General features: G+C 38.6%; 1 protein-coding gene across 1 annotated transcript in view; it reads left to right on the top strand.

The window, feature by feature from the left end:
• Positions 1-8,015: 8,015 nt before the first annotated feature.
• The window catches only part of ntrk1 (neurotrophic tyrosine kinase, receptor, type 1), a 37,662-nt gene continuing 20,316 nt past the window's right edge, over positions 8,016-25,361 (top strand). Inside the window, exons 1-8 of the mRNA XM_088013636.1 lie at positions 8,016-8,664; positions 14,162-14,236; positions 14,472-14,543; positions 18,333-18,401; positions 19,620-19,774; positions 19,987-20,129; positions 21,597-21,735; positions 24,779-25,111. Of these exons, the coding sequence (XP_087869762.1) occupies positions 8,468-8,664; positions 14,162-14,236; positions 14,472-14,543; positions 18,333-18,401; positions 19,620-19,774; positions 19,987-20,129; positions 21,597-21,735; positions 24,779-25,111 (1,183 nt within the window). The 5' untranslated portion in view covers positions 8,016-8,467. The remainder of the gene's footprint in view (positions 8,665-14,161; positions 14,237-14,471; positions 14,544-18,332; positions 18,402-19,619; positions 19,775-19,986; positions 20,130-21,596; positions 21,736-24,778; positions 25,112-25,361) is intronic.

Here is a 25,361-nt window from a genome sequence, read left to right as displayed (position 1 = left end):
CAGCTAACAAACTGCAGGCAGAAGCAAAACATGGTACGTACACAAAAAAAAAAAAAAAACCTGAGCGATGTGCATTTACCAATTCGTGTCTAAAAGCCTTTCCTTGTACTTGATCCAAAAGAGCTTTTACTCACCCGTTTGTTCTCTTCTTGGACTCCCTCCACCTCTGTCCCCCCGCCGCTCTTCCCTTCATCCTTCATTCCCTTCAATGCTGGGTTTAAATATGAAACTGATTGATTATTGTTTAAGGATCTGACAGGAGTGCAGCCTCTCATAGTCTTCCTGTCCGCATGAGCACAGCCTCTTAATGTGGCCCCTCTCTGCAGATACTAATGTTATATATGTTGATTTAAAAGAAAACAGGGGGAAAGCACTTAAGAATAGTATCCTTTAGTTTAGTTTATTGATTTATTTCCAACATGAGTTCATACAGAAGTAGGATGGATACAAAGAGGGTTTTAATAAGTAGACTGGACTGGCAGTGGAAGAAATAAATAAAACATATTTAGATCCATTCTGGCTGGAGCTGATGCCCCAAAACAGAAGTTATATAGATTTCAGTTATTTACATTCACGCAAAATGTTTTTTCCTGAATTAAATCTTTTTCAAGTAAATTATTTTGAAAAACAGCAACAATAATGAATTTTGGGAAGTGTAAATGATTTAGAAATCAGTCCTGCAACAACAACAAAAGGGACATTAGAAATAAGAACAATGCAAACCAAACATAAAATAATACAAGACTTTTTAAAAGCCACCGAAGATCAAAATAAATTTTACTCCAACATGCTTGATATAAATATTTCACAATCATACAATAAAATACATGTTTATGCAAATTTACTTTCCTAATTTGTAACTTTTTTGTCCCTCAGTAGTTATGCTGTTTTCAAATCAAAATTAAATACAATCCAGATTTCTCTTTCAGTCTCCAGCCCAATGCTTCATGGATTCAGTTCAAAACTTTACTTTAAATTTAAAACCAATATTTTTACGCTGCTCACAGTAACATATTTGCAGAAACTGTAAAAATTACACAACTTTTGTCTCATTGTCTGGTAGTAATTATAAGAAATCAGTCAAAGTTTTTACTAGTTTATGAATTCCAGAATAATTAGAAAGAAAACTTAAAATGTGGAAATTTAAATACTCCTCCTCTGAATTTGAGTCAAACTGTTACTTTCGAGAGACCGAAGATATGATCAGCTTCGTCTGCTTATCTTTGCCTTTTTATGTTGGTTTCTCTGCCTGTTCATCGTCGTGTTTTAGGTGATTGTGTTCATGTTGTTTCACTGAGTCCTTAAATGGCCCCTCGGGGAAAAATACGTTCTATTGAATGCAATTAAAATACCGACTTTGTTGGCTTTAATATACTTTGTAGTTAATTTGATGCTATTCTTTGTATCGTTTGCGCTTGAACTTTAAATTCCTGACTCGTCTGTGGAGATGAAACTCATCTACTTCACATTTGGGATAATGTTCTCAGCTTGGAAGCATCCTCTAGTTTCTTCCAAACATAGCTATCTGTGGACATTACGGACAAACACTTCAATTTTTAGCTTAATCAGACCACAGGATGTGCTTCCAGAAATGAAGGTATTTGTCTCCAAGTGCATTTGCAAACTGTTCTCTGTTCTTTTTCATGCTGCTTTTGGAGTAATGGCCTCTTCCTCTGAGTGGCCTTTCAGCCCATGTGTGTGTAACGGTTCTCGGTTACCAGCTTCAGCAGATTAAAAGCAAATCACACAAAAAACATCCAAATGTTATCAAAAATGTCTAGAAACACTTTGGAATCTAAGTATTAACAAGTAATGGTTTGAGTTTGTTGACGTTTGAGGAAGAGTACATCTATAGGAGACATTAAGATGATGAAGTCGACACAGCAGGATGTCTGTTCCCTCTGGGTGGATTAACAACCAGTGTATTTATCTTTGACCTGAAGGGGGGCGGAAGCTGATTTGACAGCCAAGTGTTGCATTTAACCCCTTCTGGGTCCATCAATCAACACAGATCATAAAAACAGTAATCCAGTTAAAAACCCAGAGACATACGAGACCGTGCTCATCTGTCAAATGTCCACAGATTTCAAATGAAGACAGGATGAATGTTTCGGCTTGACGGAAATTAGATTGTTGTTAAATTAATGGTATGGATTATGTTATGGATTGTGGCTTAATGAAAATCACAAACCAAATACTGGATGCAAGAAGTTAAGAGCTTTCTTCACCACATGTGCTGCAACATGTTCCTTTATGTCTGTGGACAAGGAAACAAAGACTTTGTGTGGGCAGTAAACATAATTTCTCTGATTGGTTATTGTTTTATCAAGACTTACTCTGTCTCCCACCTGAATGGAGTGCGACTAAATTTATCCCCCTCTCATTTTACTGAATCTGTTTCTGGAAGGCTGGAGGTGAAAAAGGTTCAAACTCAGGATAATGACAGCGACAGGAGATGGAAAAGAAGTACTTACAGATAAATTATCTTGCCATCAGCTTTACGATTTAGGCTTTTTGCATTCTTCAATAGTTTTGTTAGTGTTCATTATTGTTTGGCAATTTGTCTTTTGAGACACTTTTGTTCTTTTATAAGGGAGACATTAGATGTAAATTCACCAGGTTTTTTTTAATGCTTTTTAATCTCCTGATAATTAAGAAAACTTTTAGTCAGACAAACAAAACAACAGTTCCTCAGGAATGTTTCTAAAGTTATCACAACTATTTTTAAAATTATTTTTTAAGTCATCCCACTAGCAGCTGTCACTCCTACTGAAGCATTGATATATAGTACTATGAAAAAGTATTTACTCTCTCAAACTATTTACACCCCAAAGTTTTCTTCAGTTTTTGCTCTTTTTTTTTCAACAGAAAGGTTTTAAATCAACCAGATTTTTTCTTCCTGAAAAATAATTTTAAAAATAGTTTTCAATTATGATTTTCTTTAGAAAGGAAAAAAAGTTTAAATGACTTCCCTCCCATTTAGGCCTGATGCCAGCATCTCTTCTGAATCGACAACCTAAAATAGCGATAATACATGAGACAAAACTTTGAATGTGATCTGCTGGGCTCTTTCTCGTGTCAAACACAAAGTAACTCTTTCAAACTGACTTTAATCAGAGCTGATGTCCATCGACAGACTTCCAGTTTAAGCTGATCTCTGTGGAGCTGCTGCTGTCCATGGTGCTGGACGCTCAACGTAACCCTGTTATGATCGAACACATAATTATTCAAAGATGCTGCAGTGGAATACTACAACAGTTAACATTTTTTGTTTGTTTGAAGATCTTTCTGTGTTACTGAACAAAGAGCCTGGGCTGAAATAAATCTTTTAATAAACCATCCATATGGCTACAAAGTTTCATTGTGATTGATTGCTTGGATGTAAAGATCTTCGCTGTTTTTGCCAACTCTCACGTTGCTCCACCGCTCTCTGCTGACTACTGATTGCTGCCACAGCCTACATCAGCTCCTTGTCTGTAGTCAAGCCCTGCCACAGCCTTTCAGCGTTCATGTCTGACATCCTGACGGTGTACCTGACCTGTTTTCACCTTTGCATGCTCCCTGACTGCTTTAAGTTTATTTGACAGGGACAGAAACACATCGACAAACTGAACAATGCAGCACTAGCAAAAGCTAATTAGCAGCACTTGTTCCTAGATGAGCTTTTGAAACAGTACATCCAAAAACTAGTAGAAAGTGAAATAATTTAAAGTAATGCGACATATGTACACAATCATGCATATAAAACAATGACACAAAAACATTAAGATGGATTTAACTGCCTTTTCTGTCATATTCCTGGAATCACTGTCTCAGAGTTTGGATTTGCTCTGCGTCATTCCACTGAACTCTGGATGATGACCTGGTTTCCTCTTGGTGAAACCAGATTGTTGTGGCGGTGAACTAGCTACCAACGTTTTCATGACATTATCCTCGGTCTGCAGTGTACAGATATGTGTAGTGATGATTTTAATTAAGACACTTGACAAAATGTAAGATCTGTTCCTGATTTTCACAACTGTTGACTATAACATGCTTTTATGATGTAAAGCACATTGTTTGGGAAATGTGCTATGAAAATGAACTTGATCGATTGATTGTCCTGTTCTCTTGAAACAATCCCCAGAAAACAGACACTTTTCTCTTTGTTTAAACTCCAAGAAATCCAGTCACTGAATGTCTGATTCTCTGAAGAAACCACTTCTGCCAGGAAAACCACCACTTCCTGCCAGTCACTCACCATTCTGTCTCTTTTACAGCCTTCTCAGAAAGCCACCCACAAGAAGCAGATTTGTTCCTGTTTACACATTCATACTGTTGAAAATAAAACATTTTTATTATGTTGGATAAGTTTATGGCTCAACCAAAATGCAGACAGGAAAAGGAAAGAGAAGTGTAAAAACTTACAAACATATTAAAGAGAAGAGTAACAGGGTGTCATGGATTCAAAATGAAGTGCAGCGTAAGGAGTCAGCAAACAACAGAAGGCTTAAATATACTGAGGAGGGAGTGGAAATGACAAAGAAACCAGAAGAGCTAATTACAGGTGAGTGGAAGCAGCTGGGGAGGAGCAGCTTGGGCCAAATGAGGAGATGATGAACAGCTGGGAGAGATACGCAGAGTAGGAGGCGGAAGGTGAGGTGAAGGACAAACAAGCAAAGAAAATGAAAAGAAAAAATAATCTAAGGACACAAATCAAACGTACAAACAATGAGACTAAATGAATTGATACACAATGGTAAGAAATAATAAAAAAACAATAAAGAAATAATCAGAACAGAAACACAAATCGAAAGTTCAAACACCTGTAAATTGTGACATTTCAGTGTCCAGAAACAGGAAGAAAACCTAGAATCAGGCCAAATTTTCACTGTTGTGTTATGGAGAAGCTTTCTATAATTTTAATGTATTACCAATATTTTAATCATTTGATTAAGTTGATAAATATTATTATTGTCTCTGGAACCACTTAGGGCCTTCTCTGAAATCCCTGACTCATTTCTCTGGCCTTGTAAAACCATAAGACATATTTATAAATCAGCTAACATGTGTTATAAGTAAATAACCCTACGTAGCCTGGAACACATGGGAGGAACATAAGTACCTTCAGGTAATGTATCCTGCTGTTATTGCATGTTGTTTGCATGTGCTTGTTTTGCATGGTGTGTTGCTTCCCATGCTGTTTTTTTTTGTTTTTTTTTTTGCTTCAATCTGCTGAGCTTCAGCCCTCACACACTTTCTCTGTGAATGAGTGCCTTGTCCCTCCATCATATCTGCTGAGCTAAGACTGAGGAAGAAGGAGGCGTAAAAGGAAACGTAATTAAGCCTGCAGATAATTTTGATGACAGCAGCAAAAACGGGGATTCGGCTTATGGTCAGTAATTGTGGTCGGGACACTTTGACCCCTGCTCATGTGCAGAGTGACTAAGAGGGATGAGGGTGGGGCGCAGTGTGTGTCCCGGGGGAGGAAACCAGCTCTGATCATACAGAGAGCATATGTGAGATGGACAGTATAGCGTGTCTCTGCAGCACATTGATAGTTGTAATTGACAGATGGTCAGTGAAGGCATGCAGAGTTCAAATATCAATGTGGAAAGGAGATTTATTGAAATCAAATAAAATATAGAATGAAAGTGAAATTTAGAAGAGGTTTCCAAATGGACTCGTCTCAACTCGTTTTATTTAAAGTGCCAGCTCACTGTAAGGACCACATAGGAACTAAATAGGTTAATTCCTGGGGATTTAATAAGGACATCTATGGGTAACCTACGAGTCTCACACAAGTAACCCCGTAATTTTGTCAGTTACTCAGTTTTTAATGCCATTGGTGTCTCATTAGTAATATCCAGCGTTAGGCACACTTGTGCTAATACATTAATGTGCTAATAATGGAGCTAACTTTCTGGTTAGCATGTCAACGTTTTAACTGATTTTAAAACTGTTCATCGTATTTAGATTTCACTAAATTGAATTTTCTAAAAACTAAATTCTAAAGTGTTAATTTACTTTGACATTTTGTAAACTTTCAGTTGAATAAAGTTTGACATTGATGTTGACGTTTTGTTTAACAGCTGTTAATTAAAGTACTTTACTACTTAATTACTTAAATAGTAAGGTATCGGGAACCATAATTGTAACATTTGTTCCATTTTCAGCTGCTGCGGTTCGCTTTCACACTGCAAACCAAATCCTTTGAGCAGACTGTTCCCCTCCTCGCCTGTAGTGGCGCTGCACCAATCACCGCTAAAGGAAGCCACACAGAAACCTCTAAAGAAGACAATGAGCGCAACTTCCTTCACAAAACATAAATGGAGTGACGTCAGAGGTTAGCGGTTGTAAAATTTCTCTTTTGTCTGGTTAAAACCACCATCGAGCCATCGACTCTGGCTGTAGTCCACTTCCTGCTTTTGGAGCGGTTTGCGGTCCGCTTGGCATGCAGTCGAACCGCACCAGAGTTAACTTCAACCGAACCAAGACCGAGGTTTGCAGGACTTTTTGGTCCGCATCAGACTTCAGTTGCGCAATTTTAAATATTAAGTGATTGAGTAGCCTTTTTATTAAATACTTTTTTTCTTTACTCTTATTTGAGTAAATTCTTGGATGGATACTTTTTACTGTTACTGTTGAGTAAAGACATGTTGCAGTAGTGCTACTCTTTCTTGAGTAAAATTTTGGGCTCTCTACCCCAAAAATGCGTTACGGAGAGGGAAAAACATATATAAGTAGCGGAACCAGCCAGTCTGGTACTTCCTGTTTCACTGAAGTCCAGTTCAGGAGTTTTAGTCTGAACTGAACCTGATACGTCATGTTTTCTCTGTTCGCTCTTGAATTGTCTCTTCTTTTGTCTTGGTATTGGCTCCTTGTCTATCTTCTTCTTTGTTTTCAGTTTCTTTCTGTTTTATCGATTCACTACACTGCTGCCAGTATTTTTTTTAAATCTGCCTTTTCAATCAACTCTGTGTTTGAGTTCTCCACCTTCACTAGGCCACATTCACTGACAGGTTGAGCTCTGATCAGGCTGGATGCTTTCTTATAATTTACAGTAGTAAGGCGCTCGTATATCAGGCCTCAGGGCTTCCAGCAAATGAAGTTTGGTGAGCGTGGATTGTATGTGTTCAGTGATTGCACATGATGATAAAGACAGAAGTCTTTCCCTTTTCTTTTTAAGTTTATTTGTATTTCAGCAGCAAGACAGTGCAACGTGCTTTACATCATGAAAACATGAGAACGGAAATGGCATTTTGTCAAGTATTAATGACTATCGTTGAAATCATTAATACACATCAAATATGTTATCAATGTTCCTTTTATTATGGTTCAAAAGCAACTCTAAACAGGTGAGTTTTAGTCTAGATTTAAAGGAACTCAGTGTTTTGGCTGTTTTGTAGTTTTTTGGAAGTTTTTTCCAGATTTGTGGTACATAGAAGCTGAATGCTGCTTCTCCCTGTTTGGTTCTGGTTCTGGGCATGCAGAGCTGACCAGAACCAGAAGAGCTGAGAGGTCAGGAAGGTTGATACGTCAAAATGTATTGTGGTGCGAAGCCGTTCAGTGATTCAAAAACCAACTAAAGTATTTTAAAATCTATTGTCTGAGCTACAGGGAGCCAGTGTAAGGACTTCAGATCTGGGGTGATGTGCTCCGTCTTCCTGGTTTTAGTCAGAATGCCACCAGCAGCGTTTTGGATCAGCTGCAGGTAGAGGATTGATTGTCTTTTTTTTAGGCACTAACTTTTGCAGTAATCAATGCGACTGGACGCATTTCTCCGGATCTTGCTGAGACATTAGTCGTCTAATTCTAGAAATATACTTCAAGTTACAGAAGGCCGACTTTGTAACTGTCTTTATGTGACTCCGAAGGTTCAGGTCAGAGTCCATCACTACATCCAGATTTCAGGCCTGGTGTCTAGTTTCGAGCTGCAATAACAGAAGCTGAATGCTGACTCTTAATCGTTTCTCTTTAGGTCCAAATGTGTTTCTTGTCGTTAAAGCGGCACTTCCATTTCCACATGCATTAGATCTGTCTGTAATCTGTGGCGGTGAACTCTAAAACAATCAGTGATCCTCAGTGCAGAGAGATGCTGCTGCAGGAGGAAGAGCCCTGACTTCTTGGGTCTGCTCATACACCCTCACCTCCCGCCCCTCCCACCTCCTATCATGCTCACCGAGGTGTCTGGTGACTTTGGCCCATGTTAATATGTTGCTCCTCCCTGAATGGCGAAGGAGACGAGGAGAGAGGGAGGTAAAGAGGAGAAGCTCCTGCCCACCACCAGCATGTCCCCAGGGGCCTTCAGCCTGCTCGTGTGCCTGCCCCTCCTGCTGCTCAGTACAGCTGTGGCTCCTCATCAAACCCTGACCAGCTGGAGAGCAGTGTGGGGAAGCTCTCCACCACTCTTCATTAACTCTTCATTAGGTGAAACCCTCAGACACCAACTCCTGCTCCCCTCTCAGGCGATACTTCCCTCAAAGAGATGGATGTGGCACCCAGGGCCCTGGCGCTCCTCTCCCCCCTGGTGCTCGTCCTGCTCAGCCTGTCGCCTGCACCCGCCTTGGGAGGATGCCCGTCTGCTTGCCGGTGCTCTTTTGCCATGCTGCAGTGCCTGGAGCCCAATGGGATAAGCAGCATCCCGCCACTGGCGCTTCAAGAGAGTGAGAACGTGACGGAAATGTGAGTATGGACTCTTACCTGAGAGAGCATGCAACTACATGATTTAAAGTTATCTTGAAGTTTATTTCTCCTCTCTCTGACTTCTAGTTGGTGCTGAAGTTGCTCAGATTGTCTTAGTTAGATGTCTATGCAACTTTTAGCTGTGATTTGATTCTCATACTTTAGTTTTGAGTTGTTTAAGAAAGAAGAATCTTATTGTTTTGTAGCTTAGTGGATTGATAATGTGTGAGTAACTCTTGGTGAATGATTATGGAAACAGAAGATGATCTAGTTTCAGCCAAGAAGAGTAACTTGACATGTCTTTTTTTCTTAAGTCAGACTTAAGATTTACTTTGTGTATTTTTCTCACTAACCTGTAACTTTTTATTGTAGAAAACTCTCATTATTATTCAAAAATCAACTTGCATTTAGAACAGTGCTCCTTTATATCAGACTGGAGGTTAACCTGCATATTATTGTTGTGTTTCCTCAATGTAACATAAACTCTTTGTTACCCAAGATGCATGGCTGTGAAGTTTATGCAAGGAAAGTTTGGTTGCATTGACCCATTTATAGACAAGGTTAATGTGATTAACAGTAAAATAAAAAGTGTAAAACAATTACATTTAAGGTGTTAAATGGAACAATAACATTAAAGTTAAGCATAATTAAGAAGAAAGACATTATAAACTGCAAATTTAACACATAAACAGTTTGAGACATGAAAACAACCTGACCCTTGACCTCTATGGGAAAACAGTTCTGTTTTCAGTCCTGACCTGAAGGACTTTAGTCCCTCTGCTGTTGGGACAAACCTGTAGTAACTGATGATTCGCCTGAAGGGTTTTTCAGTGTTGCTGTTAGATATTAATGAGATTTCAGCTCTAATTTACCATAGAAACCCCCCTCTACCTCTGTCAGATTGATCTTAGTATTTCAGAACAGACTTTTCTCTTTATATTACCAATGTGTAACTATTATCAGGTGTAAACTTGTAAAAATTTGGACTTTTAACAGGAATTATGACAAAATAATGCACTTCATTTGCATTCATAAACAACATATTTGTATTTAAAAGCTATTAAGTTTCTTAAATTAACAAACCACAACTATCTGCATCTTAAAATATGTGATTTGCCAAAACCAAATAGAATATTTAACATTTCTATTGTTTCAATGTGAATTTGATCTTTGAAGTTTCTAAGCAGAAAAAGGATGATCTCTCATTGTAAAGGCTGGTTTACGTTGATGTCGGTGCATCTTTGCAATCAAACATGTCAGTGTTTCTATAATTACCTGCCTGATGGACAGATTAACCGCAGTGGGAACGTGTTTGAATAAAACCCGGCTAAGATTGGAGACTTTTCGCTCAGCAGCAGCAGCAGCACGTCTGCAGGCAGAAGACTGTTATTTAACGTCTGCTTTTTAAAACTTTGCTCGGAAAAAGCAGCAGAAAGTGACCACCTGTGATTTAGAGAGAGCTGCTGTATTATTAAGCAACCCACCATCAGCTCCAGCATGGGAAACTAAATGTCAGTCTCTGCACCGACACGCTGTTCTCTCTTTGTTCCTGGACCCGTATTGGAGCAATTAGCACTTGTTAAGAAGGAACTACATTTGTGAAACGCTTTTTTCGGCAGAGCAAGTCAATTTGCTGCCAATTTCTTTCACCTATATGCCACTCTCTTCCTCTTTCCTCCCCTCTTTCCTCCTCTCTCTCCTGCCTCGGAGGTATTTCCTTGTATCTGCAGCCCGTTTCTCAGAGCTCAGACTCGACAGTCTCTCTCAGATGTTCAATCAATAAGAGAGCGGGCTACTGTTTACCGAGCTGCTCCAACATGCCAGCAAACAACAACACTTCTGCGTACTGGCAGTGCAGGGAAATAAAGGCGATGCGTGGAACAAACAAAGGCCCATTAGCTGCAAAACAGACTGAAATTTATCATACGCAGAGTTGTAAATTCAATTTTGTGAATTGCCAGTCAATGCCCCCACCCAGGAACAATAGATGATATACAACCCACTTGCCTCAATCCAATAAGTAAGGCCGACGGGCGATCCTGGGCCCACCTGCCCTGTAATCACATTACTGCAGCGCGGGTCAATCAAACATGAATATAAACGTTTTGTGTGTGGCAGCTGACGATCAGGGAAGTGGAAACTTGAAACAATGCCACATGTTGAAAGTGTAGCAAGCACACTACAGGCAGTATCTGTATTCATGTAATCCTTTCATATCTGCCTTCCTCTCTCCACACTTCAGAGTGAGAGAAATGCAGGCTGCACCTTGAGTCAACTTCATTTATAGATCATTTCAAGCAGGGACACATTCCAAAAAAAGAGAATACAGGCAATATCTAAAAAATAACCCAACATTTAAGTGTAGCAAGGAAATATTGGCAGCAAAAGCTAGCCTAAAGACAGAAGAAAAATGAACAAATCTACCCTCTGATGTAAACTAATCCACAACAGATTTTAATTATCAGTAACTTAATGCAAACAAAACAAAAAAGAGGCTTTGCATGTGAAATTAGTGAAAAACTCAGTTCTCCCAAAGAAAATCTAATCTGACTGATAAAATGCTTTTAATTACCATCAACAGAAACACCTCTATTAAAAACAGGTGTGTTTGAAAAGAAGTGTGTGTGAGCACAATGCCATGGTGGGAAGACATCAGCAATGAGATTTAAAAGCCAGTTTTTTTGCATTTCAGTATTCTTCAAACTATCTGAAGCTCTGCAGGCCTAATTTAGTAAGATAAATATTCAAGTTCATGATAGGACAGTATTGTTCACAATCTAAAGTTGCATTTTTATCAACCAAAAAAAAGAAAAAAACTTATGATGACTTGGACTTATTTGGAAGGCAGGAAACTAAATGCTGAAATTCAAACTAAAGACACAGATTTAAGGGTTTGTACAGGTTTTGGATGGTTGCCTTTATTATTATTATTATTATTATTATTATTTTCTACATTCCTTATTTCCTGTTTAAATTTGAAGGATAATTTCCCATGGTCAGTTTTTATTGGTTCTCGTCCCACTCCAGGTCAGGAGGTCAGACTCAAACCAGGGCCTGTTTCCAAAGGCCGGTTAGAGTTTTACCCTCCTCCTGATCTGCAGCATGTTTCCTTTGTTATCTGGAATAAAACCACTTTGCATCTCCAACTCTCTGCTTTCCTCTCAGTAGTTGTGTCGGTGTCCTTGACAGGAGCTCTGGTAAAGATTCAGTCTGTGTTGTTTAACTCTCTCACTATGAGCTTTATTGAAACATTCTACACTCTGCAGTTTCAGTGGGATGAAAAACTGCAGATTTGCTTCATATCTGGACTTTTTGTTAGCGACTGATGAGTCAGGGAGTTTGTTTTCTTCACCTTGACAATTTGTACTCGTATCTTATAGCCAAACTTGATCCTCGTATCTCTTCCCATCTGTGAGCAAATAATTTTTTAAAAATAATTTCATGAATTAAATTTTCATGAATTAAACAAAAAAAATTATTTCATACGATCAAACCCAAATTATTCAAATCTGACGGTTTTAGGGTTAAAATTATAATCTGGTAATCTGTATGCCTTTGTGTCTTGGTGTTTCTGGGTTTTGATTCTTTGGGGTTGTTGGTTTTTGTCAGTCATTGTGTTCCATATTCAGTCCACTCTTTTAGATTGAGTTTCTTGGTTCTTCCAGGGGTTTTTGTTCTCTGAGTATTTGGTTTAGATTGTTCTTTTAGTCTTTTGCTTTTGGTTCATGAGAGCCAGAACCTTCAGCTTTCATCAGCTGCCTGCTCTCCTGTCAGCTGTAACTAGTTAGCAATCAGACTGACCTGTTTTCTTTGTGTTTTACCTTTTTGGGTGAGGGGTGTTCTCTTTGCTCTGGACTCTTCTTGTTAGTCTGCAGAGCAGCATTTTGTGTTTTTTGATGATTTATCTTTGTTGATGAGCTCCAACTCTTTCAGTTTCAAAAACTTCTTTGCCATCACCCTGTTTAACTCCCTCCACATTTTTTCTATCTAATAAATTTTGGGGTCTTCCTGCGGATGCATTATGTTTATTGGAGTCAAATAACTACATTTCCTGATAATAAATGTAAATTATAAGCTGTGACTACAAAACATTCCCTGATGGAGGAACATTGAGATATATTGTTACAAAAATGGTTGTAACATTATTTCTGAGACAAAAATGTTAGGTATGAAATGACCAAAACTGCAAAGATATGCAACGATGAAGAGGCAGTATGACCAGAAGTTATTCTCCATCACTGACCTGTTCAAAGACAAATACCGATCTCTTTAGCTGAAAAATAAAGTCAGAAGTCAGTCTTTTGGTTTTTCAGAAAAGCCAAACTAGAACAACAAGAACAAACTTCATCACACTGTTGTATATCAGCGTTGATAGACATGGTGGCACAAGAAAGAAAATTCCCTTACAACACAAATTAATGACCAGAAAAAGCAGCTTGGCACGGTCCAGTTTGTCTCTATGCTAGCACTGTGGCTCTCACAGATCATGTTCAAAAAGCTGATTTAATTAAACTTATTATGTGATCATTTCAACTAATAACTGTTTGACCACTTGGTGGGACTGATGGAGCATTACAGTTAATTACAAGATTTGAATATTGTAGTTTAATGTGAAAGAAGTAAAATCATTGGAAACCAGCAGCAGAGCACTGTGAATTACACACAACATATTCCAGGATTCATAAACTATTCAGAACAGAAGCACATCAGACATTTTGATGAAATCACCTCAGTTTCCCTGCATTTAGGCCCATCTTATACGTGTTTTTTTTTTAACCCCAAGCTTACATGGAAAGGTGGAAAAAAGTATGAGGGCAGCTTAATGAAACCTCTAAAGGTGATGCTGAGTTGAGTTGGCTGGATGTTGGGTAAAACGGCAGGATAGATGGTCAGTCCTTACTTCCATAGGGAAAATACAACTGGATATTTTCTTATTCTGTCAGTCTGAAAAGGATTTGTTGATGTTGGAAGTTATTTTTGAGATAATTGTCCAACTTCCAACATCACAACCTGTGTGATGAAGAATGTTGATATTCACCAGATTAGTCCATATCTCAAATAGTTTAAGCAAAAGAGCAAGAAAGAAATACTTTTCTGTTCAAGATTCAACACTGCTCCCCTTCTGAAACCTAAAAGTATTTTATAGCAACCTCTTACTTTAAAGTTTTCATGCATATGTTTTCTTCCTCCAACAAGAGTGTTGTATTATTTTTCTGCCTGCTCTTTTATACTCTGACCTATTTTCTTCCAAGTCTGAAGTGAACCTTTTCAGTTGTTTGCCCGAACGAGACATTGAAAAAAGCCTCTTGTGTTGACTGTGTACAGTACTTTGTCCTTCTCAAGAAAATTTAATAATTGCACTTTTTAAGTCTTGTACTTATTTTTTTTTGCCCATTTGCAAAGGGTTCAACCAAACAACAACAAAAGCTTAAGGCCATGAGAAATTGTGTCTTATCTCCATGTTTTCTATCTCCCTCTGTTTTTTCCATTTAATTAGCTACATTGAAAACCAAGCAGGTCTGGAGAACATAACAGAGGCCAACCTTGCTAACTACAAAGAGCTGAAAAATCTGTAAGTAGTATGTTTTATTTTCCAAACTAACAATGAGGGTCAAATTCTGAGTTATGTTCAATTCTCTCAGCTCTGAGAAACCATATAAGCTTTTTATTAAAACTCTGGTTCAATACATTTACTCAGTAACTCTTATATTCACTTAAATACCACAAATGTTGGATGAGGTCAACCAAAATGCTAAAATTGTTGAAGTTCATGTATTATCTTTTCATATTTATTTTTCTCTTCTCAGAACCGTCACATCATGTAAACTGAGGTTCATTTCTGCGAACGCCTTCCAGAACAACCAGAAGCTGCAGTATGTGTAAGTGTCCTCACTGATGATGAGAAATGATGTGCTGCTGTTCTGCTTGTTCATCCCTACTGGTCACCCCTTAAATGTTCACTTTAAGTCTGTCTGCTCTTCTACAATTATGAACTTAAATTCTGTAATTAAAAAAATGGTTTCTTGATATTTAAGGTTCTCAGACAGATTTCTTTCAGAGCTTCGGTGTTTTCATCCAGGATTATCCAAATAAAGGGACTAAATGGGAAAACATGTTTTTCATGCATCAGTTTTCTTTCACTTCACTTTGTTCTTATGTAGCTCAGATCTTTCAACTTGATAAACACACAAAAATGGAGAGTTATAAATATGCAGGACACTAATAATCATTAAATAAATAAACAGGTTATTACGTTGCTGGCTGATAATCTGGAAACTGAGTTTATTTTAACCTACATCAATATTGTCTTCTTTTGTTTTCCTTCTGAGCCGTCTGGCCTCCCATCTTCACTGAAACATATCAGATGAAACCACCAGGTCGGTGTATTCATGAACAGCTGATGCTTATCGGCACCATCTTGTCCTCATCGCTTTACTGAGCGTGTGCAACATGTCCAGTGCTGTTCCTCTGAAAGACAAGCGGGTTTTCAGATGATGGTCGGAAAGGTGCAGGGGAGGGGTTGGGATGCTCAAGAAATTGGAGAAGACATCCACCAGTCACCTTTTACTCGCTCACTTTGGCGGATCATCGACAACTGATGCATAATAAATACACTCCACTAAGGGTCCATTATCACTTAATCAATATTTCACTGTGGGAGAGGGGCCAGCCAGGCTTGGCTGGAAGTGTGGGGGTTTCTGAGATGGATGTATTTCTAAGATTAGGAAGGTCTGAACGCAAGCTACAAAAACTGAGCTGGTTAAATCATTGTCTCCTTCTGTGCTGATCTACACTCAAACCTCCCAGATTTGGTAACATTTCTGCAGAAAGAGATGGAGCTGCTATTCCCGGCTCCGCTCTCCCCCTGTGGATTGGAGGAGGAATCGAGCCGGTAATGGATAAGCCCCAACGGCTAACCCGTCTGACATGAACTTTTGGGAGCAAGGAAAACAAATAATTGAACCCTTGGCCCTGTCACAGTGATTATGTATTGGTTTCCATGCGCGCTCCCCAGTGTGGCTTTCTATCATCTTCTGAGGGAGGTTTATTTACAGCCTCTCAAAGTCTGAGGATCATTTGAGCTCTGCTGTGATGATATTTAAGTGGCCTGAGAGGATTGACCCAAAAAATATGTGGCATAGTGTCAGTAATAACACCAGAGAGGCACAATAGTAAATGTTTTCTTCATATTAACAAATTATGTATATGCAGGACAAAAAGATGACAATTACTTTAGTGCAAAAATTTTATTCCAAGCAGCTGAATTTTCTTTTTATACATTTCAGGTTTTCTGTTGATTTTTCAGTGTTTCTCGTTTTTCTTTTTTTTTTTTTCCACTTACAGGAGTCCTTCAAACTTTCCTTTTTAAAGTTTTCAGACTCAAATATGATGTTTCCAAAAGCTCACACTGCAATCTTTGGGCCATTGAAGCACTTGAAGGTGCAAACTAAGGATAAAGTGTTGTATTATATTTTATACTCCAAGAATGAAGATTCAGTAACTGACCCTAAATGTATTTTGGATTTTTTAAGTAAGAAACTAAAAAAAATAATGACTAAACTGTTAAACTGAAAGGTTAGTGCAGGTAACCAGTGAATGATTTCCTGGTGTCATTTTTAAAAAAATATTTTTTAAAGTTTATTATTATGAATGTGGAAAAATAAAAATGTTTAACATTTAAATTTTAATAATATGTTCTGACCCAAAGACCCCAAGCTTGTTTTGTGAAGACAAATTTAATAATGAAAGTAATCAGAGAAATTCAGAACTTGAGCTTCTATTATATTGAGGCATAAGAGCTCCTGATAACAGTTTTATCATATTTTTCTAAAGAACATTAGATCTTAAGCTCATTGGACGTTTATAGCAGTTTCATAGAGATAAATATATTACCCATGTTTCTGTCCCATACTTATATTTATAATATATTTATATATTATGACTTTAAGAGGAGTTCCAGCATTTATTTTTATCGACTTAAAGCACTGACCATCTTGACAAATGTTGAGCTTTTTTTGTTACAAAAACAGTGATAAGTGTGTTATAACTACAGTAATAAAGACAACTAACCTAATTAGCTTTAAAACAATTTATTTAAAAAAAACCCTGATTTTATGTTTTTTTAAATTTCTAATATGACAAAGTCTTGAAGCAAATGTTTTGGCTTTAATTATTAGCATAAATAGCAACACGTTACCATTGCGGCCCTCCACCACCACTAGTTTGCCGTGTTTTATAATAATAAAACATGTTTATTATTGTTAACTCTTTGGTGCAAAAAACTGATTGAAAATCAATTAATTTACTGCATGTTTATGTCTGTTAAGGCTAAGAATGGCACTGAAAGCAGCCCTTAAACCATTCAGACTACCAACACAATAGAGACACAATTAAAACAGTCAGATGACTTATTACCCCGCGATAATAACTCAGAAATAGTCCAAATAGTTTGGATGTATTCTTATTTCTTTCCTACTTATGGAAAGTTTCTGTTTATATCATGGGTTTGTTGTGCCTTTTTATACTAAAGAAAAAGATATAAAACGTCTGATATTTCACAACGAGATATTAACATTGATGGAAAAACCTTACATAACCTTGTATTAAAGCAGAAAGTACGGCGGCCACCGTAAGAAAGGCTTACCGTATTCAATTATGCCGCATGAACTGATCTGTAGATTATTGCGAGGGAACGCAGAACCTCCATGTCCCCTGGAGGGCTCCGTAGCACTTGCATATTTTTATATGATTCTAGCTTAAAAATTCAGAAATAGGAATAAATTAAATCCTACAAAAACTGATACAAATTTTGAAGGATGAAGAGAATCCTGTCATCCTTCAGTCGATCCTCTACTACAAGTTTTTAGTTTGTAACTCCATGGGAATCACCTAGTTTGAGCTAAATTACTATTTTATGTCAGTTTTATCTTTACTGATTTAACACAACAAATTGACAAGTAAAGTAGTGAGAAGTGATGAATTTACTCCTGTAGTGTCAGCATTATAATTTGGATTAGGTATAAACATTGCTGGCATTTCATTTGTATTCAGAAGTTGAATTTTTATGTTCAAACTCGGAAACAATCAACTGCACTGAGTTCATTGCGTTATTGCTGACATATTTGAGTCATGATGAAAGTTCGAGATGGGCTTTTTTCCAAACGCAGTTCTGCAGCAGAACAGCGTTACTCTACCAAGAACTGTTTGTGACTGAGGACTAATTACCTAATGCACTGAGCAGTGAGCAGAGGTGTGCTGCGGTGGGCTCATGAGCGCTGGTCCCGGTCGGTGTGAAGTACTTGCCGGGGTAATTGATCAGAACCAATTTGGATGCATTAACGTTTTCCACTGAGTGTAATTCGAAGCAGGTACACATTGTTCTGAAGGTAAGCAATCAGCTCCCAGCTTGACTTGACTCCTACACAGAACCAGAGTTGAAAAAACATGACAGACCTCGCTCCTTTCATTTTGTCTTCTTGGAAAAATTTACATTTCTTGTGAAACCCACAAGGAAGCAAATGTTGAAAAATTAAAAAGAGGAAACTAAGGGTCTTTCAGTTGATCTTTTTCTTTCGTGTACCTCTTTGAAATGACTGATATGTGCAGGCAGGGTCATAACTTGCAGCGGTTTTGTAAAAACTTTTGCGTTTTTTCGCTTTGTTTTGCAGGAACTTGGCATCGAACTTTCTGGAGCACATCAGCTGGAGAGTGTTTCATTTTCTGCCTCTGCTCAACCTGTGAGTCATCTTCAAATTCTGCAAAAGTTAAACTGAACCTGACTCAAGGTGTCAGAAAGAACATTTATTACTTGTGAATGGAAAATTAACTCTACCAAACTATCCATGCCTCTTTTTTAATTTCCCTCCAAACAGTGAGACATTCTTGTAATTTTTAAGGGATTACTGGTTGATGAGGTTGTTTCTTTTGACTTTCTTCCATCCATCCATTTTCCATATCTTCTTATCTGTGCAGCAATACAGGGGAGCTGGTGCCTGTTTCCAGTAGCCTTTGGGCCTGAGGCGGGGTTCACCCTGCACAGGACACCAGTTCATCACAGACATTTGAATCATTAAGTGATAAAAAGGCATCTCACTTCAAATCAGTCTAGTGCATGTTGAAGGTCATGACTTAAATATGCTAACAAAACCATGTCATCTGCAAAAAGACTAAATGAGACACAGAACTTCCCAAACCAGCTACAGCTTGAGATCCTGTCCATGAACACCACAAAAGGCTTGATGATGAAGGGGAATCCTAAAAGAATCCAACCCCACCAACAAGTCAGAGCTCTTCCTTTGGTCATAAAAAAAGAGATGACCTGTAAAATCAAATCTGGCATCCGACTCACAGGACCAGTCCACAAACTCTCTTTAACTGGACAAGCAAACTGCCACGAAAAAGGCAACGTAAAGATCTGAACTATTGGATAAAAGTTGCTTCTGCTGTATCTGAGGTTCAGTCGTCATTTGGAGAATTCTTTGAAACACCTTTGATCAAACAAGTGCAAAGAGAAAATGGTTTCTCATTCAATGGATTATAGTCTATTTCTTTCAGCTGATGAAGGCAGAATGCTCCTTATTAGTTAGACATGAGTCTCTACTTCAAGCGGAAGAACAGCAAACTGATGTCTTGGTTATATAAATGGTGGGAGGATGGAGCTGGTGAGTCGGATTGGAGCCTCATTTGAGGTTCTGATTAGGATACTACCTAAATGCCTTATTTTAGGTGTGGGTATGTTGGCAGTAAACTCTGGTGGAGACTCAAGTCTTCCTGGAAAGACCTTCAGATCAGTAAACATCTTGGTATTTCCCAGGAGAAACTGGATATCTGGGTGGTTGGATGGATGAGGTTACTGGAAAACATTTAGTTGTTTGAGCTCTTGCTGCACTGAATAATTTAAATCCTTATTTGTCAAATCTGAAGCCACCACCTGTTCGTGTACTTTTATTTTTCAGGATTTTAAGGGACAACCCTCTCATCTGCTCATGTGACCTCTTCTGGCTGCAGCAATGGCAGAACGAGGATCGTGGCGATATCGACAGCCAAATGCTGTTTTGCTTGTCCAACGATGAGGAATTTCCCCTCAGCTCTTTGGTGATCGATAATTGCAGTGAGTTGTGTTTTCATTCTGACGCTTCACATTTCTCTTTGTGGGAATGAAGCTATTTATCCTTTGATGGTAGGTTTGATCATCCATCGCTTAAAATCACAAGCCCTGATCCAGTACACTTGAGAATATTAACTATTTGTATTTCAAAACATTTTCCAGTTTACCACGACAGTGCTAGCCCATGCTCATCCTGCTTCCTGTGCTGATCCCAGGTTTGCCTGAGGTGACCATTAACCCACCACAACTGAAGACCAGAGAGGGAGGAAACCTCATGTTCGAATGCCATGTGACGGGAAGTCCCACCCCCAAAGTGATGTGGCAAACAAAAGAACTTGCATCTAACTTTACTGTCCAGGTAGGAAGTATTTTTAGGACTGCTAGCTTTGTTGAATTCAGTTTTGGAGTCAAATCTTGAAGAGAATAACTGGAAGGGAAATGTCATTTTAACCAATTATGATGCAGCTGCTTTTATGTTAGTCAAAAGAAGATTTTTCAGTGCTGCTTTCCAAGCCCTACCACATTAATGCTGCTTCTTAGAGAAGCAATATTTTCTTTAATTTGTAGCAATCTGTAGAATGCATTTCTGGTCCGATACCAACTTTCAGCCTGGCTGCTACAGGTAGCATGTATATCCAGCCTGAAAACTTAGCTTCAGTCTCCCAGCAACCAGCACATCCAGTTCTGGGAGCAACTTGTAGGGTTGTGCTCTTTTTTGCCCTGCTGTAGAAGGGACTTCAGCATATGCTGGACTCCACGTTCAAAGACTTACGTGCATAATTTATCACCAAGAACATGATAGCTTTTTTATTGCAACTGCATGATGAGATTCTTTATCAGGGGAAGTCAGAGCATTGACCAGCCATGTTGCATTTCTCATCTCTGGTGCCAAGAGCAGTAAAATCACATAGTTGGGGCGCTGCCAACCCATTGTGGGTCTCATGAGGTTGTAGCCCTGGCATGAGGCCAATGTGGCCAGTCCAGTTTTATGCTCTCTGATATCTAAGCCACACAGATTTGCATGTGCCCTCAAAGAGGCCCAGTGGATCAGCTGCAACCGCTCTTCTTCTGTGCATCACTCTGAACCCTGATGCACAGAATCTATGCTGACAGACTTCTCCAACGTCTCTGCAGAAGTGACATTCAGAGAACTCATACACGCTATCAGGACTCTAGATCATCCAGAACAGTCCTAATCTGGTCAGAACGGATGTAGCTAATACAAGGTGCAGAAAATATGTTCCCTCTGTGTGAAGCTGATTTCAGAAATTTGCAAAAAAAAACAAAAAAACCTTGACTTTGTATTTTAAATCGAATGAGGAATGATGCATTTAGGATTATTTGCTAAAGCTGTTTCTAATAAGATAAGGTAAGATAATTGGTCACTCATGGGAGAAAATTGACTTAGAAAAGTGAACAAGGCTGCATGCAGTACAACTAAGACGAAACAACAAAACAATAACTTAAACTTACATTCATAGAAATGTACAAATTTTAATGAAAAAAACAACATTGCTTGAAGTCATGTTTTGGGTCTTAAATCACAGAGGGTGCAGGTTAAAAGTTCAAGATAATTATTAATCAGTAATATTAAAACATGGTATGACCCAAAAAGCAACATTTGTCTTTTGTAATTCAGTTACAGAAAAATGTTTTTATTATAACTTCTTTCTCCGGCTGCTGTCAGAACAAAATAAATTTCACAGTAACTAAATATGCATATTTATACATACCACTTCCATATGAATATTTCTCTTGAACAACTTTCCTTTCTCTAAAAGTGACCCATATGTCTTTATGACTCTGTGTCATTTGATTACTGCAGGAGATAATCACGGGTTCCACGTTAACTCTGGTGCTTCTTCTCACCAACGTCTCCTTCAAGGACAACATGCACAACCTGACATGTGAGGCTGAGAACCAAGCTGGGCCCAACGAGGGGATGGTGCAATTGGACATTGAGTGTAAGTGCCTGTGAAATAAAGCGCTGCGCTCCTGAAAGCTCACGAGCTCAATGCAAGTCGACGGCCTTAATGGAGGCGAGGGCGAGAGCACACTGGGATCATTTTGTTGTGCAGGCGGGGTGGACGGTTGTAGAAAAGAGAAATGCACTGCGCTGATTTCTTCTAAATGCCCCCTCTACAAATATGGGTACCTACGCACCATGCTTCTAATGGAGCTCTCTGTCCTCTGCCACTCAAACCGGCGACTGGTGAGAAGTGTTAAAATAATATGAGTGAAGAGCTGCAGGTACAGCTTGGCGTTTAATGTAGGGATCCAATAAGAGGACAAAGGAAGGTGAACTTACCTCATCTTGCTCTTTAAGAACTCCACCACCTTATCTATTCTGCACTTTTAAATTACAGATGGAGCTTGACTCTGAGGGTCTGCTGCTGTTTTCCTCTTTCAGATGCATTAGTGCATCTGGACGGTGAGCAACACCAAGGAGCGACAGCAGCCAGTAGTCCCACAGAAGACAGTCAGGTGCATTAGCAATACATTACTGCAAATACAACCCAAACAATATCATATATCTCCAACTCAATGACACTCATTAGAAAATAAAGCCAAAACGACGGGGGCGCCAATCAGCTGTATGAGCATCAAGGGACAGATAATGAACTTCAGAAGAATGGGGCGGATAACCCGCCCTCAGATCTGATTTAAGCTGGTGCTAATGGACTTTTCCCTCCCAACTCCGGAAAACCGCTTCTTCCACGGTGATTGGCAGTCTGTAAATGCGTTAGTGCCGCTAATCCATCAACATGAGGCCCAATGGTGGACAGACACTCGTGAACCTCTGGCCCTTTAATTACTTCTAATTACCTCCCAGAACAGTGGGAGTTTATTGCTGAGTGGCTCCTCGTGCCATTGATTCATGCTACACATGTGGCTTTCTTTTCATAGCATCCCTGCTCTGAATCAGCCAAGTTGCAGCGTCACGTTGATGGAGTTAACACAAACTTACTACGGACACAAATATCATTATTTTAGTGTTTTAATTATATATTCTACATCTTATCAGTTTGGAAGGATAATGCAGCATCTAACTTTCATGATTTTTAAAAAATAAGTTTGATTTAGTTGTAATATATATAAAGAGTTACATTTATGCGTACAGGATCAAATATATGCAAACATCTGCCACAAATGAAACAAATATCCCACAGCAAGTCTCACCAGAGATACATGCTTTTTGTAGCACTCTAGGACTTTCTGATGCTACTCTGGCTGGATTCAGTCTGAGTGTTTGCCCACCAACAAAGATCTGCCCACCTGGACAAGCTAAATGCCCTCTGGTCAGTTGTTAAGCTACACATTTAGCTTCAAATTAAATATTTAGCTCAGAAGTAAATGTGTTGATAATGTACAAAAATTCACTTGCTGATAAATGGAAGTGTCTTCTCAGAAAAATCTTACAAACCTCTATATAAACTCCTGAAGTGAGATGGTGTAGTCACTGTTGTATGTTTTAAGATGAAATATTGTAAATGTCAAAAGGAAAAAAAAAAGAAAAGTTGACATGAGCAAAGATTAAAGTGAGTCAGTCGTGCTGTGACAGGAATTTTTCCACAATTAATTGTGGCACATCTAAATTAGCTCATTGTCTAAATCTGAAATGAGGTGTGACAAGCAGCAGCTAAATTAAATATAATAATAGCCTTTATTTTATCCCCTGTAGCTTAAGATCAGAAGAGACTGCCAGTGATTGATTAGTCAAATATGATAAATAGCAGTAATTTCCATTGCAGTGCAATAAAGGGGCACATGGGCCAGTATCCCCCTTTTAACAGCACTTTCCGGGTCAGAGTTGCAGGTTAAGAGCAGCACAATCTCCAGGGCGAAGTGAAGGGTCTCTGCTTGCGTTCGATCTAAATGGGGCCATTTCCTGTAACTTCTAGTCCGGGAGACATAGGCATAGAGCTTCCAGGTAGTTTTTGTGGTTGGGAGCACGACGACGACCAGGATTTATTATTCATGGCAGGTCGTCAAAGGTTTGCAGTTCAGATGGAGAGCATCGATTCATGGAAACTCAGAGGGAACGAACAGTGTGCAACTGTGTTCTGGATGATAAAGTAATGGAAACATTTACAGCTCTGTGCAACTGTTTATCAGTGACTAAATTTACAGCAGATGAAAAGTATTTGAAAGCTATATCTGGAAACCTGAATCAGGACGAACTCAACAAGATTTCAACTGTGTTTTTTAACTTTAAAGTTAATAATCCATATATTTTGAAAAATAAAAGTGTATTTGTGACGTTTTTTGCAACAATCTGCCTCAAGATGAAATTCAAATTTTTGTGTAATGTCACCATAAACAAACTGACATCCGGGATTGATATTAAGCTCAGTAAACGATTTGATTTCAGGCATTTGGAAGGACACTCATGCTGACTTTTAATACATTTTAATGTGTTGTTCTCCAGTTAGTTTAGCTTTACAATTCACTTTCCGCCCTATTCATGTTTCAATATTTTTCTGTCCAATGTATCTTTAAATTAATTGCAGAAAAGTTGCATATTTGCATTTTTTATAAGGCATATTTAAAATATTCAATAGATAATTGATATAGGAAGTCAAAATGCCACTCAACCTGCTGACTCCCCTATTAGCTTTGATTGGCTGTATCCGAAGACTACATGTTGTCCAGACCTGTAGGTGGCGGTAGTGCTACTTCACGTTTTTTGCCAACTGCCAATAAATATCAGGAAGAAGACTGTATATTAGCTTACTGCTAAGACTGTTTCCATAGTCTTAATTCATACAAATGGTGGTTGAACTATAAGAACAGGAGTTTTATTGAGCGTCTCTTTGCTTAACAAAAAAATCTAAAATAAACTTGCACCAGCTGAAGAGCCAGAACATTTTAAGTCCAAATATAACCATGAAACGTCATCAGGAAATCTGGAAAAGTGTTGATCAAATGATTTCAAAATGACTTAAAATATAAAGAGTGGATAAAAGTGAAATTTATTTCTGTCTCCTACCTCATCTGAACCTGCAGTTCCAGCCAAAATCATCTTCTTCAAGGACGCCGTGAAGCACCACCACTGGTGCTTCCCGTTCGCCGTGGACGGGAATCCTGACCCGAACATCTCCTGGTTCTTCAATGGAGAACCGTACAAAAAAAACTACTTCATCTTCATACAGTTCATCGCGGACTCGAAAGACGGGTCAGTGAAGCATGGCTGCCTAACCTTAGACAAGCCGACCCACATGAACAACGGAAACTACACTCTGGTTGCGGTGAACGAGCTCGGAGGGGAAAATGCCACGGTTTCCGGGATGTTTATGGAAAATCCTTTTGATCAAGGTGATCCAGAGGGGATCATTATTGGTGAGTTCCTGTAAAAACAATGTGACTGATGATCGATCTGAACTAACAGCGGTATTAGAGTCAAACAAAAACTAGATCATCGGGATCACATATAGATTTGCTTTAATCTTGTGCCTCCAACTATAACACCATTTATTGAGTTGGTTTTTTTTGGTCTACCAATCTAAGTTTATTTTGCATTAAATATGTTTTATATTCTCTTGCATCCCTCATGCTAGTCTCTAATGGGTATCCAAGTAAGTTCTCAACT

The sequence above is a fragment of the Poecilia mexicana genome, unplaced genomic scaffold (genome assembly GCF_051168715.1).
Source record: "Poecilia mexicana isolate PSO_F unplaced genomic scaffold, ASM5116871v1 scaffold_16, whole genome shotgun sequence".
Lineage (NCBI taxonomy): Eukaryota > Metazoa > Chordata > Actinopteri > Cyprinodontiformes > Poeciliidae > Poecilia > Poecilia mexicana.
The sequence above is the reverse complement of the archived record's forward strand: the minus strand, read 5'-3'. Positions and strand labels throughout refer to the sequence as shown.